The following is a 14901-nucleotide window of genomic DNA, read 5'->3' as shown; positions in this document are numbered from 1 at the left end:
CTTTTCAGAAGGTACAGGGCAACTGAATGCAAGTGTTTCTTCAGGCGTAGTGATAGCAAAAACGGTCCTGATAAATAGAGCAGAATCAAATGCTTACTGTTATGTACACAAACAGCAAAATTCAAGCAAGGCAATGTGCGAGATAGAAATAATTTAACATAAGGCTTCACATATACAATGTTATCTATTCCAATAAGAACAACAACAACAAAAAAAAAGAAAGAATAACCAGCAAGAGTGAAACTTACAGACTGCTGTGAAAGCCTCATATTCAACAGAGGCTTTCCTTTCTTTTTTAAAAAGCATGCGCACAGTCTTATAGTGCTTCATGGTGTAGCGCAAGTGTTAAACATTAAATTCCTAGTGAGGCACTGACGGAAAAGGCTTGCAGCATTGAAAAAAGGGTTCAAGTTCAATCGGTACTTTCATCAACAGTGTAAACTTAATGAGATTTTAGAGTTGCCACCACAGTGTCCCATACTCACAAGCAACAACTAACAAAAGATCTACACAATACAAATTTGAGGGAACAAAATCTGCACAAAACTCAACGATTAAAGAAAACAACTAATTTGAATGTTTTTTATGAGTTCATTTACATCGAAACCTAATACACTGCAACCAGTTCCAACAGAATGGCAGCAAATGGCATGAGTGTAATATAATGCACTTGCAGAGCTCAAGTCTTGTTTATGCTCTGAGATATGTGAAATAATTACTCACGGAGAACATCTTTGATAAATCTGACTGCCTGACAACCAACATACGAGATGTGTTCAAAAAGAAACTGAACTTTTGCTGTAACGTCTTTAGTGCTTAATGTACAACATTCTAAGCACTGTCCCACTCAAGGTTCCCTCTACTTGTAATACACCATTCCCATCGTTTCTTCAATTTATGGAAAGCATCCTGGAACACACTTTCTGGGATGGTGTGAATGCCTCTTGTTGCATTGTCCTGAATCTCCTGAATGGTTTCGATACTACATCCTTTCAATGCTCTTTTAAGCTTGGGAAACGGGAAAAAATCGGCTGGGGCTAGGTCCCTAGATGCAGTGGATGGGGCGCAATGGGAGTGTGATGATCTGCTAATTAGCTGTGGACAAGGACTGATGTGCGAGCCAGTGTATCACAATGATGGAACATGAAGGTCTGGTTTTTCCACAATTCAAGTCTCTTACTGCACATGGCATCCCTAAAACATGCTAGAATTTTCTAATAGACTTCCCTGCTTACCATCTGACCATGTGGTACAAACTCCTCATTAATAACAATGCCTTTGCGATAAAAAGACACAACCAATATCGCCTTGACCTTTGACTGACTTGTGTGCTTTTTTTTTTTGGATGGCTTACCCACTGTGACATCAGCACCTTTCTTTCAACAGCATAGCCATAAACCCATTTCTCACCATCTGTTATGACAAGCTTTGAGAAGTTTGTGGCAAAATTTCACCCACACAAACGTTGTTCTTCAAGCTCTTTCATTGGCCCTTTGTTACTAATCCAATGAGCAGGTATGCATGTGAACATTTCAGTGGCTGTAGCTCGCCAATTAACGGTCAGAGCAAAATGCGGCAAATTGAAGTTTGTGGTCTAAGCCCTATGCTACTCGCGCTCGGTGGCCGCAGCACGCTCCCTCTGCCAGTTAGCGAGCCATTTCAAAAGTTCAGTTTCTTTTTGAACACACCTCGTATTTTCTAAACAACTCATAACATGTGCAGTTCATTCATTCAAGGCTTGAATGACACCAGCCCTTCGGAATTACGTTAACGTACACTATTCGTTATGTGCTTAAGAAAGCAATGCAGTTCTGGCAACGAGTGCAGCAGCTACATTTTATGTCAAGTAGTAATGCAAAAGTCAAACTTAACGGTATATGAAAATGGTATACATTATGAAAAATAAGATACCTTGCAGAGCCCTGACATGGCACAAAAGTTTGCTGATTTGTAAGAGACAGCAAAACAAGCAAAAATAAAATTTTCAGTCATGGCTAAAAATTTTCAAACAGCTTTACACTCTTTTGACATCAGAGTGCCAGAACTTACTCAGATTTTGTGTCTGCTTCCACCCAGGCCAGCTCTAAGCTGTAGTTCTGAAAGCCACCAAACTGAAGCAAAATTTAAAAGAAAAATAAATAAAAATAAAAATTATGATCCAACTGCACATTATACAGTTTATAATAGAAACTATACTGTATAACCAAAAACAATAATCAAATGAGTAAAACAAATCAGCCCCATCAAAACAAAGGCGAGGAGCGTCCATTTTAAGATTTCCTTCAAATTGAAATCTATAAAATGTAGAAAAATTTAATATAACTACGCTACAGCAAATGATCTTTTCCAAGCTTTGTCTTCTTAACTTAACTGTTCACAAAGCTGGCATACCCATGCCTGGCATAACAGCCTCTGGGTCAACCTCCCTACCTTTGCTTTTTCCCCTCTCTGTCTCTCTCTCTCTTAAACATTCATATCCAGGACATTCACACCATGTGGGTTATCCACAGTCTACAATTCTTGCCTTTTCATATGATGAATCGCAAAGGAACCATATACATTAACCAGCACGTCACAAAATCTGCGCTAGTGCAGATGTGAGATAGGTTACAGTATACATAGAAAGATCACAGCATTTTTTGTGCAGTTTCATGCAAAATTAAAAAACAAGGGAAATTAATTTCCATAATAAACAAAGGCATGTTAATAAATTTCCCATTTGTTTACTGCTTCTTGGACCCATCAAAAAATTTGACATCCACAAAGCATGAAACTTTTTTTTGTCATACCCCCCATTGAAGTCTGAACTAACAAAATATCAAAATTTTAGTGCATCAAAGGTCCCAGTAGGCTGCCTTTTGATGTATGCCCAGAACGATTGTATGTACTTTTCCACAAAGTTTTCAAAGCGCTATTGTCATTATTATAAGTAAATAATAGTAAAAATCTGCTTTAGCAATAAGTGAGCTTGACCATAACATCCAGATTATTCCTACAACTCATGTTCCTCCTTCACTTCCAACTGCCCAGATGATCATCTCAAAAAATTTTAAGGCAGAACCATGCATGGGGTAGATGTAGGTATGACCTACAATACTTTCAGCATCACGCATATTCTACTGATGTGACTCAATCCCCACCAGTAATTAATCTAATTAGGTAATCCCTATCAAACTCCATTTATTCTTTAAGCACACTACTTGAGTAGCTTCTACCAACTACTTAGTCAAACAAGCTATGTTTTCGTAGCTTTTTCACAGTTTATAGAAACACTCGTTCGATTGGAACAAGTGCTATAACAACCAAATCACCTGCCATGGAGCAAGGCTACTAGGCACAGGCACCTTACACTGGAATTTGCACTGGCATCTTAACTGGCGAGAGCATGTGTCAGCACTCGACATGAGAGGACAGTTCCTTTTACAAATGCTATTGCAACACAAGTGTGGCTCACCTAGCTGAACACCAGTCTTTATATTCATGCATTTTGGATAATCCAAGCTTAAAATATAAAAATTTAGTAATTTAACAACTAATCAATGAGGAGCTTATCATATAACAGTAAGACAGTTGAAATACTTACATGTGAGTGAACAAACTTGTCATGAAACAGCACAAAATGATGTGTCGCAAAGCGGCCAGCAGAGACAAGCTGCAACGGGTACGATTTGCTATCACGTAACATTCGGCACTCTGGCACCCTGTATACATCCTGTAAGAGAAGAACAAGACAGTTAGAAAAAAACAAAATGTTGCACCACAAAGAAGTACAATGCGCTTTCTACGATGCTTCGCTAGTGGGCCCTTATGTACTTACTGTCACTAAGACACATGTAAAAAAATTTATTGGGTCTGCTGTCACACAGTACTCAAAGCACCACCACACTGCTCCAGTTCATATCACTGACCTTTTCATTCAAAGAATGCCAGAAAAGATGCTAAAACAATCAAGAGATGCACTGTGCAACATACATGAGCTGTGAAACCTTAAAACACTGCATGTAACAAGATGAATTTACACATCAGCATAGGTTAAAGAGCTATCATAGATGTGGTATACAAGACAACGAGGATGTCGAGTCATAAGTGCCATGAAAGACATACCACAAGCATATGAATCCTTTCCCACCTACTTTTCTCATTTCTTTAAACATTTTATTATGCTCTCTCCTTTTCAAGAATTGAGGTAGTAAAAAACATCATTAACAAGAGGGAATGCTTACAGCTAGTTTCTGGTTCACAGAATCCCAAAATGATTTTGTTGACTCAGCCAATTTAATTTCTTTGGTTGAGATATCATACAAAGCCAACCAGTCATTTAAGCAGGATTGCAGGTTACTCCAAAGCTGTGTCTGTAAATAGAAAAATATTCATATTAATAAGTTAATTTCCCACATAAGACATTGCCACTGAGGCGCTTCCTCACAAGCACCTCATACTTCACCGTGTTTAATGAAACAGAGGTTTCATCAAATTTGCGTTTCACTTTGCCCAGTGGTACATGCTATCGAATTCACAAGAGAAGCTGCTGCTTGCTTTGTTTTCTTAAAGCCTCATTCTCCCTTTCATCCAGTCTCTCTCTCTCTCACACACACACGCAACACACACACAACACACACACACACTACAATATCACTGATACGATTACGGCTCATACGAATTTTGGCGTGATACAAATTTTTCTGTGGTCCCGGCCAGGGCCCGTTAGTCTGCTATGTGTTAAAGTATGGTTGCTGCAAACCAACTTTCACCCCGCAATGTTTGATACGAACATACGCTACCATGCAGGTACTAACACGTGTTGACCACGCTGCCGTGAAAAAAGCGGCAGCCCCACGTGGGCGCGGGAGCCCTAGTGTGGGCATGCACGTCCCACTGCTGGTTTGACGGGTTCTCAGCATGGCCCATCAGCGGGCACCGCGTCCTCCGTGATGGTGAGCGCAAATCTTGGAGGCCTTAATGCGCCTTTGCTTTTAGGTTATAGATGGCAATGATGCCGCATTCTTTTTTTTTTCATCGCATAGACGCATGTTGCTGTACTCAAGACAGTGTTGTACTGTGTTTACACCTGCCTGCCACCCATGGAGGAAAGAAAAAAGTAGGTGAGAGCATCATGTGATTCCACTAGCCTTGGCAAGCCAACCTTCTCTGACACCACGCCTCTCCAGGCCAGTGTGCGGTACCTCCTGGGTAGGTTTAGGCCCCTACAGCACCCACAGCAGGCACTACCAAAGGGAGCCGACCAACAGTAGCACTTGCCTATCACGTGACCAGGGCGCACTTCTCCCTTAAATTTTTTATGACTGGGCTTCAAGGTTGTCACGTTACGCTCCCTCTTAGTTTTGTTCCTTCCTACATGCTGCCACGTTGAACCAAGCAATGTCCTCGCAATCAGACATCCTATGAACGGTGAACAAAGACTGAAAGAGGAAGCAGACAGGCTTGGTGAAGGAGCTAGGCCTCACCACATCAACATGCACTACTGTTGGGGATGTGCAGGTACGCCTGCCAACTCTCCTGATTGGCCCGGGAGACTCCCGAATTTTGAGTAAACCACCCGATTGTGTGGGTACGGCAGGCCCGTAGCCAGGGGGGGTGCCCTATGGGCCCGCACCTCCCCCCCTCGAAATTCTGATGGAGGGTGTATTTTACTGAAAATAAACAATAAAAATAGGTGTTTTTGTAAAAAAAAGTAAAGGCCATCAGCAAGTGGCCCCCTCCCAAAAAAAAAATACCTGGCTACGGGCCTGGGGTACGGTCATAAATCTCCCTAAAAACACCGCCAACACACCGTAAAAAGAAGATAACAACAAAGGGTAGTGACTAAACTTTCTTGGCCATCATCTATCGTGTGCGGAGTACTTTTTAAGTCACCTTCGCAGCAGTACTCTGGCGTCATGCGAAAAAGCGTACTAAGATTACAGATTACAAAGGGGCTACTTGCTGTCACGGGTCACAGCGCATTTGGTCCTTAGAAGGGTGGCGGGTGGCAATCAACATTTGGTCCCTCAACTACATGTGCACACGTTCCGTAGGTTTGCGAGTACCAGTATCATCGCTGCATCCAAAAACTTTACTTGCAATCATTTATGTCTGTCTATGATGTTGCTGTGGCTCTGAGAAACAAACGAAAACATACGGCAGTTTTTTTTTGTCGCATACTAATTTTACAAGTTTTCCGGTGAGACGAATTTCAGATGATATATTTTTCGTGACCTTGTGTGATTCATATCACCGAGGTTTTACTGTATATATAAAAACTTAAATTGACTAGAACAAGTAAGCGGGTGTGTGAGGTAGAAACTTAGAGAGATCCTGAACAACCCCTTTGGCTTGGTGAAAGAACACATTCTATGAATAAGAAACGATGCTATGAACGGCTCATGCAAATTTTGTAGTCGTGAACAGCAGGTAGAGCTTACAAGCGTAGTGCACAGTTGTCACTTTTTAAAGTGCCCTCTCTTCGTTGTGGAGATAGGTTTGCGAGACGTTTACCCTACGAGGCGACCGGCAAGGGACGCGACGTTCTCCACTGCCGCAGCGAACAAAGACGCTACGGCCGGGTTCATCGATTCTCCGGCACGGCGCAGAAAAGGCACTCGAGGCAGAATGTCAACAAACAACACGGGTTTATTAACCCAAGATGCAGCACAGTACGACGGTCACGGGCTTGCAGGCCGTAAAGGGAACTCTGCAAGACCGATCGAGTACGCTTGCCGGCGGCGCTACGACCATCACACAAAGGGCAGCAGTCGAGCGCACTGACGAGAAGCCGCCTGCCAGAGCAGCACGTCAACCTCTCGTGCCGGCCTGAGTGCATCTCCCGCGGGCAAGCCCGCGCCAGACAGAAGCGAGCTCAAGGAGGAAGGGGGTTGTCACTGGCGGCCAATGAGGACAGGCGTTGCGCAGTGACGTAAGCTAGCTTGGTGGCGTGAGCATGTGAGCATGTCGAGGCATGCCCGGACGCGTGCCCGCGCACCGGGAAGCCGACGCATGGCTCGCACCAGACAAAGAGGCCTGGCGCTGCCGATTAACGGCGGTCCCCGGCGCTCGAGCCGCGCGGGGCCAGCACACGCGCTAGCTGGAGAACGAGGCGCCAAAGGGGAGGGCGCGCTCGATTCCCACATTCCCCCCTCCTAAAGACCGAGGCCAGCCTGTGAAAGAGGCCGTCCGAGGCCAAGTGGCAAGGTCAGCTCAGCCGCAAGGGGGCTGGCCAACGGGGCAAAGTCCAACAGGGGGGTGTCGTCTTCCCGAAGGTACAAGTCCATAAGTCGGCCATGGTCGCACCAAACGTTCCACCAAGAGACCAAAAGTTCCACCACCAGGGAGAGCTCACTGCCGAGAGAAGGTCCACAACCCAGGAGGAACGGGGGCAAAACTGCACAAGGGCGGGCAGCCAGCCCGCTTGAAGTTCACCGGTCTGGAGAGGTTGGCAGCCGGGAACGTACGAGGCGTGGCTAATGGTGGCACGGTACAGCCAGGCGCAGGGAGACGACTGGGCGACGCAGGAGTAGACAGGAGTGCCCCCGGCATAGCCGGCTTGCCAAAAAGGGTGCCTGCCTGACAGTGCTGTCGACAAAGGGGGCGCTTGCCAGGTCATGGCTTGGACAACATGTCAGAGGGTATTTTCGGCCAAGAGGGCCTTCTACCACTTCCAGACGTGTGCCGCCACACCTTAGCGCTTATTCTCCATTCACTGTCCTGGTATGGAATAAAGTCCAGCTACCTGTCAGTGGAAAAAAAGGTTGCTTAGGTGCGTTTCCGCAGGTTGTACCGATGGCGTGGCTTGGAGCCAGCCTTCTCACGGTTCTCCTGCGGTTTGGCGACCGCCTCCCCCCCTCCCAAGTCGTTGCTGCGGGCAACGAAAGGTTTGAGGTCGGAGACGTTAACTGGACCGCCGACTTGCCTCCCTTGGAAGTCAGCCAGCTTGTACACCAGAGGTGACACTTTGGTCTGCACTCGGTATGGGCCCAATCACTTGGCCGACAGGGAGGCAGAGATGCCTTTGGCGGCGTCACTCAAGACGTGATTACGCCTGAGGACGAGGTCACCGACATCGTAGTGCACTTCCCGATGCGACCGGTCGTATTGAGCCTTCTGTCCAGCTCGCGCTTTTGCCAGGTTGGAACGCGCTAGGTCGAGGGCTGCGTCCATCCGTGAGCGCAGTTCCGCCGCGTAGCCAGACGGGCCGGCGTTCGTGGCAGACGCCCCGCTACCGCCCCGCAGAACACGGTCCATGGGGTTAGGCAGCTCTCTCCCGAAGTTGAGGAAAGCGGGCGTGTACCCGGTTGAACGGTTCACCGTGGACCGCAAGGAGAAGCCTATCTCGTTAAGACAGGCATCCCAATCCCTGTGTTGCTGCGCAAAGGCTGTCAGCAAGGGCTTGAGGTTTCGGTTTATCCGCTCAGTCGGGTTGGCCTGTGGGTGATACGTGGTTGTTTTGCGGTGCTTAATGCCAAAGGCAGCACATGCATCCACAAACACCTTGGCCGTGAAATAGGACGCATTGTCCGTGATCAACTCCGCCGGAAAGCCAAAGCGGGTAAAGACCTCGGTCAACTTGTCCCAGATTGCGCGTGCCGTTAGCTTCCGAAGGGGAAACAGCTCGACCCACTTCGTGAAGTGATCTGTGACAGCCAGGAGAAAAACATGGCCTCTCCGGCTTCTTGGGAAAGGTCCCATAATGTCACAGGCCGCGACTTGCCAGGGTTGTTGGCTGTCAATCGGCTGCATGAGCCCGGGAGGCTTGCCACCACGAGGCTTCACGCATTGGCACACGCGGCATGAGCGGGCATAGTGAAGGGCATCACGCTTCATGCCAGGCCAGGTAGCAGAGCGGCACAACTTTTGAAAAGTCTTAAGGCCACTCGCATGTCCGGCCAACCGCGAGTCGTGGAAATAGCCGAGGGTGGCTTTCCTTAGACTGCGGGGTATCACCACCTTGAAAGACTCCTGGGGAGCTTCTTCAGATGGGACATAGCGCAGGAGAACGCCATCAGCATCAAGCAGATACGAATCCAACGTGCCCGCAGCAATACCAGTCTGCGTCCGGCACTCGGCGCCGACAGCAATACCAGCTGCCCGTTTGCGCCCGGCGGCTTGACCGCCCCGCTCCTCTTGGGAGTTCAGCTCTTTGAGCCCGTCAACAATTTGCTGACAAAACGGATCGTCCTGCTGTGCCTTAAGTAGGTCCTCTCTGCTGAAGACGATACCGGCGGACGTGACAGGGTCTACCAGGTATGCGCCCTCACCCGAGGCGGTCGACTTGAAAGCCACTGCGCCGTCGGGGTTCGCGCCTTTCAACCCATTGGAGCCAGGGGCCCCTGAGTCTACTTGGTGTGACTGCTCTTGGGAGTGGCGGACACAAGTGTCAGACGCCAAAACGGGGGCACGCGACAAGGCGTCAGCCACGACGTTCGAACTCCCTTTCCGGTAGCGCACAACAAAGTTGTACCGCTGCAAGGTCAACGCCCAGCGTGCGAGGCGGCCCGAGGGCTCGCGCAAGCGCTTAAGCCAGGTGAGTGCCATGTGGTCCGTCTCCACCACGAATGGCACACCGTCGACATAGCAGTCGAACTTCCGGAGAGCAAAGACTATAGCGAGACATTCCCGTTCAGTCACGCTGTAGTTGCGCTTGGCGGCGTTAAGTGACCGGCTCGCAAAGGCGACTGGCCGGAGGACGCCGTCGTGCTCCTGAAGCAGCACCGCTCCGAGACCCAGGTCGCTCGCGTCCGCTTGGACAACGAACTCCCTGTTGAGGTCGGGCAGCTTCAGATCGGCTGTGGCCACTAGAGCTTGAGATAGAGCCTTGAAGGCTCGCTCTTGCTCTGGCCCCCAGCTCCATCGTGCCGACTTTTTCAACAGCGCGGTCAAGGGCGCTTGGAGGTCCGCGCAGTTTGGGATGAACTGTCGGTAGTAGTTCACCATGCCCAAAAAGCGCCTCAGGCCCTGAATGTTCGCCGGCGTAGGGTACTCCACAATGGCACGTAGTACCTTCTCCTCGCACGGCAGAACGCGACCGCTCTCGATGGTAAAGCCCAATAGCGAAATGCGAGTCTCAGCTATTTGAGCTTTCTTCAGGTTCAAGGTCAACCCGGTGGCACGCAACCTTTCGAGGACGTCCTCCAAGTGGCGGAGGTGCTCCTCGAACGTTCGAGAGAAGATGACGATGTCATCCAGGTACGCCATGGCGAACTGCCATTTAGCGTCTCCGAGGATGCGGTCAATCAGCCTCTGGAACGTAGCTGCAGCTCCTGAACAGCCAAAAGGCATGCGGGTAAACTCGTACAGACCTCTGTGAGAGGTGAACGCAGTTTTCTCCGCGCCAGAGATAGGTTTGCGAGACGTTTACCCTACGAGGCGACCGGCAAGGGACGCGACGTTCTCCACTGCCGCAGCGAACAAAGACGCTACGGCCGGGTTCGTCGATTCTCCGGCACGGCGCAGAAAAGGCACTCGAGGCAGGATGTCAACAAACAACACGGGTTTATTAACCCAAGATGCAGCACAGTACGACGGTCACGGGCTTGCAGGCCGTAAAGGGAACTCCGCAAGACCGATCGAGTACGCTTGCCGGCGGTGCTACGACCATCACACAAAGGGCAGCAGTCGAGCGCACTGACGAGAAGCCGCCTGCCAGAGCAGCGCGTCAACCTCTCGTGCCGGCCTGAGTGCATCTCCCGCGGGCAAGCCCGCGCCAGACAGAAGCGAGCTCAAGGGGGAAGGGGGTTGTCACTGGCGGCCAATGAGGACAGGCGGTCCCCGGCGCTCGAGCCGCGCGGGGCCAACACACGCGCTAGCTGGAGAACGAGGCGCCAAAGGGGAGGGCGCACTCGATTCCCACATCGTACAGACGCCCTTCCTCACTCTCTTCGAAGCTGCCAGCGGCAGCTCTATTTCGTCATTTAGCAGACTGCTGCTATTGGCCAATAGCTGGCATAAATCAAGAGCAGCACTTGAATAACATGCGCTTTTTGTCGTGGAGTGCTCCCACGTGCTGGCACCGTGCTCTATAGCGTGCTAATAAATTATACTGTAGCAACACTGGCGTGCATCACAATCCCACCAGAAGTGAGCGAACACGTTTCATGACGCACACTGACGTGGCTTCTCTTCTCTTTATCATCCCTCCCTGTATAGCTTCAAGCATCCTTATCAGGACGAAATAACAGAAAATGCGCTTAAGGCGTGCGGCAATTCACTACGCTCATACTTGACATAGTATTTGTAAACTTTCTGCGGCAATCGATTCATCAGTCAACAGACTCCGATACTGAGGTCATTTGTTAATTACTTGAAAAGCTGTTTGGGACGCCTTTATTATTCAAGAATATAGATTGTATGCAACATACGAATGCTACAAACAGTAATGCAATACCAGACAAAAACTAAGTATGACTCACATGTTGGTCCATACTGGCAAGCAGTCTACTGAAAAGTCGTGTGTACTCGCCAATTCTTTTCAATGGAAGACAGAATAGCTGCTGCAGAATACTCTGTGAGCTCAGCCGACTTGTGTCACCAACAATATCCTTTGCAAAATGGCTCAGAGCATTTGGAGAAAACCTAATAAAACAAATATTCAAGATGATAAGCACATATTCCACAGGGTGTAATCTTTTATACACATAGAACATTCCAAGACAGTGATGACAAGTCATGCATCAAACAATCACGAAATCATGTCGCTACCATGACAAGTGACCATAATTGTACGAAAAAGACAACTGACTTTTGCCATCAGAATAATTGCCAACAAAACACATCAAACAGGAAACAGTTCAAGCAACCAAACATTGAAGCCAAAGAAAGCATAGGGGAAACTAAGTGTTAATTTTAACTGAAACACCGAAAATAATAAGAGGGAATAAATATGAAAAAGAAGACAACTTGCCATAGGTTGGAGCTAAACAGACACCTTCCACATTATGAGTGTGGTGCCTTACATTCAGCTAGTGCTGCAGCCATTTGTTTACTTCGTGTAGTTGAGTATATGTATTAGATCTAGCCTTGGCTGTGTCAGCCAGCGCCACTCATGGTTTGCTTCTTATATTTGTAATTAACAAAAGGTCAAGTCTTTTGGTTCCCTTTGTTTATTTGCTCACCACGGTAGGCAGATGGTGAGAAGTGCTGATGAACTACACGACCACCTCATCAGTGATGAAACTGCCTTGCCTTTTCTTATGCTGGAGGCACCACTTTATTAGGGCATTTCAAATAATTCAAATCCATACTAGCTATCATGTTTATCTTAAAGTAAGAGTTAGAAAAAAAACGTGTTGAGAGTTTTGGATGTTGAAGGAAAGGGCAAGCGGCATTTTAAGTTAGACCATTGACACCCTGATGCATGTGAAGGAATAATATTTGACTTAGATGTTCACGAATGCACTGTTTCTTAACTACCGTACAATACCGATCAAGTGCCCCCTTGATGTGGGAATATTGCAGGGAACATTGGGGAGGGGGCTCGTGCTCGGAACTGCCCAAGATTCAAGATGGTGACCAAAATGTTCCTGCAAGCGAAGCACACTCAGCGTCTCCGTGATGCTCTAGCGTTCCTGCACAAGAAGGTGGCAGCGGATGGAGGAGCACCGAGTCTGGTTTGTCGCAGTACGCTAACAACAGTGCTATGCTTGCTGTTTCTTGGCGTCTGCGCCGCGCACTTAAAAGTGGGCAGTGCACTTAGAATAGTGCTACGCCACATGTGCGGCCAAGCACATAGCTGAAGATGCTTATTGCGATAAACTTGCCCACAATAAGCCACAGTGGCGCGTTCCTTCATGGCCACTACCTTGCTTTCGTTCTTAGCAATTCTAGTTCATGCCCTGTCCGCCATAATTATTGAATTAATGCCTACATGGGAGAGATTTTTTAAAAAGTACATAGTGTATAATGCACACTACACATTATTTTGTCAATCCTCGGCTACTGTAATGCCAGCTAGGGCAACATGTAGCAACATGAATAATCAAAAGAAGGCACCGAAATCAACCCTGCACCCCACACAGATATGTTGCTACTAACCAAGAAATAACTAAAATATGACTATTTGAGACCCCTTCCTAACTTTACAGTCTATCTGCTGTATATGAAGCTAACTCAGCTAAACCATATTGTTTAACTCCTTCGTGCATGCAGGGCCCCATTCCAACAAACATGCTTCTCAACATCACCAAAGTTTGAGAGTATATAATTATGCGTCCAGTAGGTTGCGACCGCCGCAGTGAAGTGCTACTTTATGATTTTTGGCATGCATTTTCAAGTGTTGATAAAAATGATCATAATGAACGATGCCAGTACTAATTATATATGCGCAGTTTGATTATATAATTACTAAACACAGACATAGCCATTAAAGCGAGAAAGTCATAAACAAAATTTTGTTGTCAATGGTCTTTTAGCACTATATATATAAGTCATTGATGCATGAAAGATTAATGACACTCAATCTAAAAATGAAGTTAGTGAACTTAGCACTATACTGCCTGCTGACAGAAAACGTGTGCTGTGATTAGTATTTATATTTCATTTGATGTTACAAACAAGTAACTTGGAATACCTTTTCAATCTAACTTAACAAGTCACTATAGTATCGACATCACTTTTGGCCCTTCTGTCTACTCTGCCTTATCACAAACACTTTCTGGAACATGTGCCTCCTTAGATATGCAAGCTTGCATTGCTTACAAATATTCATCAAAAAAGAGAACAGATCTCTGCCATTTAGGGTCCACATCTCGTCTAATCCATAATGTTAAATCCCAGCGAAACCGTGCTATGAACTTCATTCTTCTGATAAATACATCATTCTAGTGTAGCAGCAATAAGAAGTCATGCTCAGTTAAAAAGCTTATCACATAATCTTAATGCTCATCTTTCATTCATTCATAACATTAATATGAGAAAGGAAGAAATCAACTAAAGGATCAGGGGTGCCAAACATTTAGTAGGGCATGCATGAAGAAAAGGCTTTTGCAGGTTCCCCACACGTAGCCAAAAATGAGCAGAAAACTTAGATTTGGCCCATGACTGACATATGCAAACCATAAAGATAACCACATGCACCAAACCAACAGCCCATGCCAGCAATGCTGCTTATTAACCAGCATGCTATACTCCATCTCGCAAGTAACTTGCAGCATTGCTGAAGCTACATGTACGCAAGCCATATCCTGATGTAGCAGAACACAGTTTTAGTTGTAATTGCCTGGTCACTGGCAGGATTGAGAGTTACAAGTTTGTTTGGTATATTCTAGGTTACGATATGCAATATGCTTAGTTTCTACAGCGCGACTGGACGCGGACGGAGAAGGAACACGCAAACACACACACAGCGCTGACTTTCAACTGGCTGACAGCGCTGACTTTCAACATTCCAGTTGAAAGTCAGCGCTGTGTGTGTGTTTGCGTGTTCCTTCTCCGTCCGCGTCCAGTCGCGCTGTAGAAACTAAGCATGAACAACCAACTAGCCCGCCAACGCACTTTGGATATGCAATATGTTAGGTGTGCTTTGCATATACGTCACATAACTTTAATATACTGTTTGAATTACCACTCGTACTGTTAGTTATCGAGCAACATAGCTGCACGCACAGAAATGCAAGTATTAACTTAATATCTGAATTTGCGTTAATTACTTGCCCATTTCTCTGAGAGTAAGAAATAAGAGACGAAACCAGCCATTTCTTCTTGCCATCTCATGCAGAGGACAAAGTGTCGGGTATGTTTTGACAATGTTATTGAGATGAGCTGCGTGTTTTGACGCTGCTAGGCCTGTTGAGGCAACATCAAGCCATAAAAATGGTTTGATTTACTGTTAACAGATGGCAACACAGTGTCAGCATCGGTCATGCATTGACTATGCGGAACGCACTAGAAGTCACATTCTTCATTGCATTGTTA

The 14901-nt window shown here is 46.8% G+C and overlaps 1 protein-coding gene across 2 annotated transcripts in view; it reads right to left on the bottom strand.

Moving 5' to 3' along the window:
• Nucleotides 1-14901, bottom strand: part of LOC119378901 (alsin) — an 84525-nt gene that overhangs the window by 44841 nt on the left and 24783 nt on the right. For both annotated transcript variants that reach the window (XM_049411681.1, XM_049411684.1), the window contains 5 exons: nucleotides 11403-11565; nucleotides 4224-4352; nucleotides 3584-3712; nucleotides 2050-2111; nucleotides 1-67 (listed from right to left, as the gene is read on the bottom strand). In XM_049411681.1, the coding sequence (XP_049267638.1) occupies nucleotides 1-67; nucleotides 2050-2111; nucleotides 3584-3712; nucleotides 4224-4352; nucleotides 11403-11565 (550 nt within the window). The remainder of the gene's footprint in view (nucleotides 68-2049; nucleotides 2112-3583; nucleotides 3713-4223; nucleotides 4353-11402; nucleotides 11566-14901) is intronic.

This window comes from Rhipicephalus sanguineus, chromosome 1, assembly GCF_013339695.2.
Source record: "Rhipicephalus sanguineus isolate Rsan-2018 chromosome 1, BIME_Rsan_1.4, whole genome shotgun sequence".
NCBI lineage: Eukaryota > Metazoa > Arthropoda > Arachnida > Ixodida > Ixodidae > Rhipicephalus > Rhipicephalus sanguineus.
This window is presented reverse-complemented; position numbering and strand designations above follow the sequence as displayed.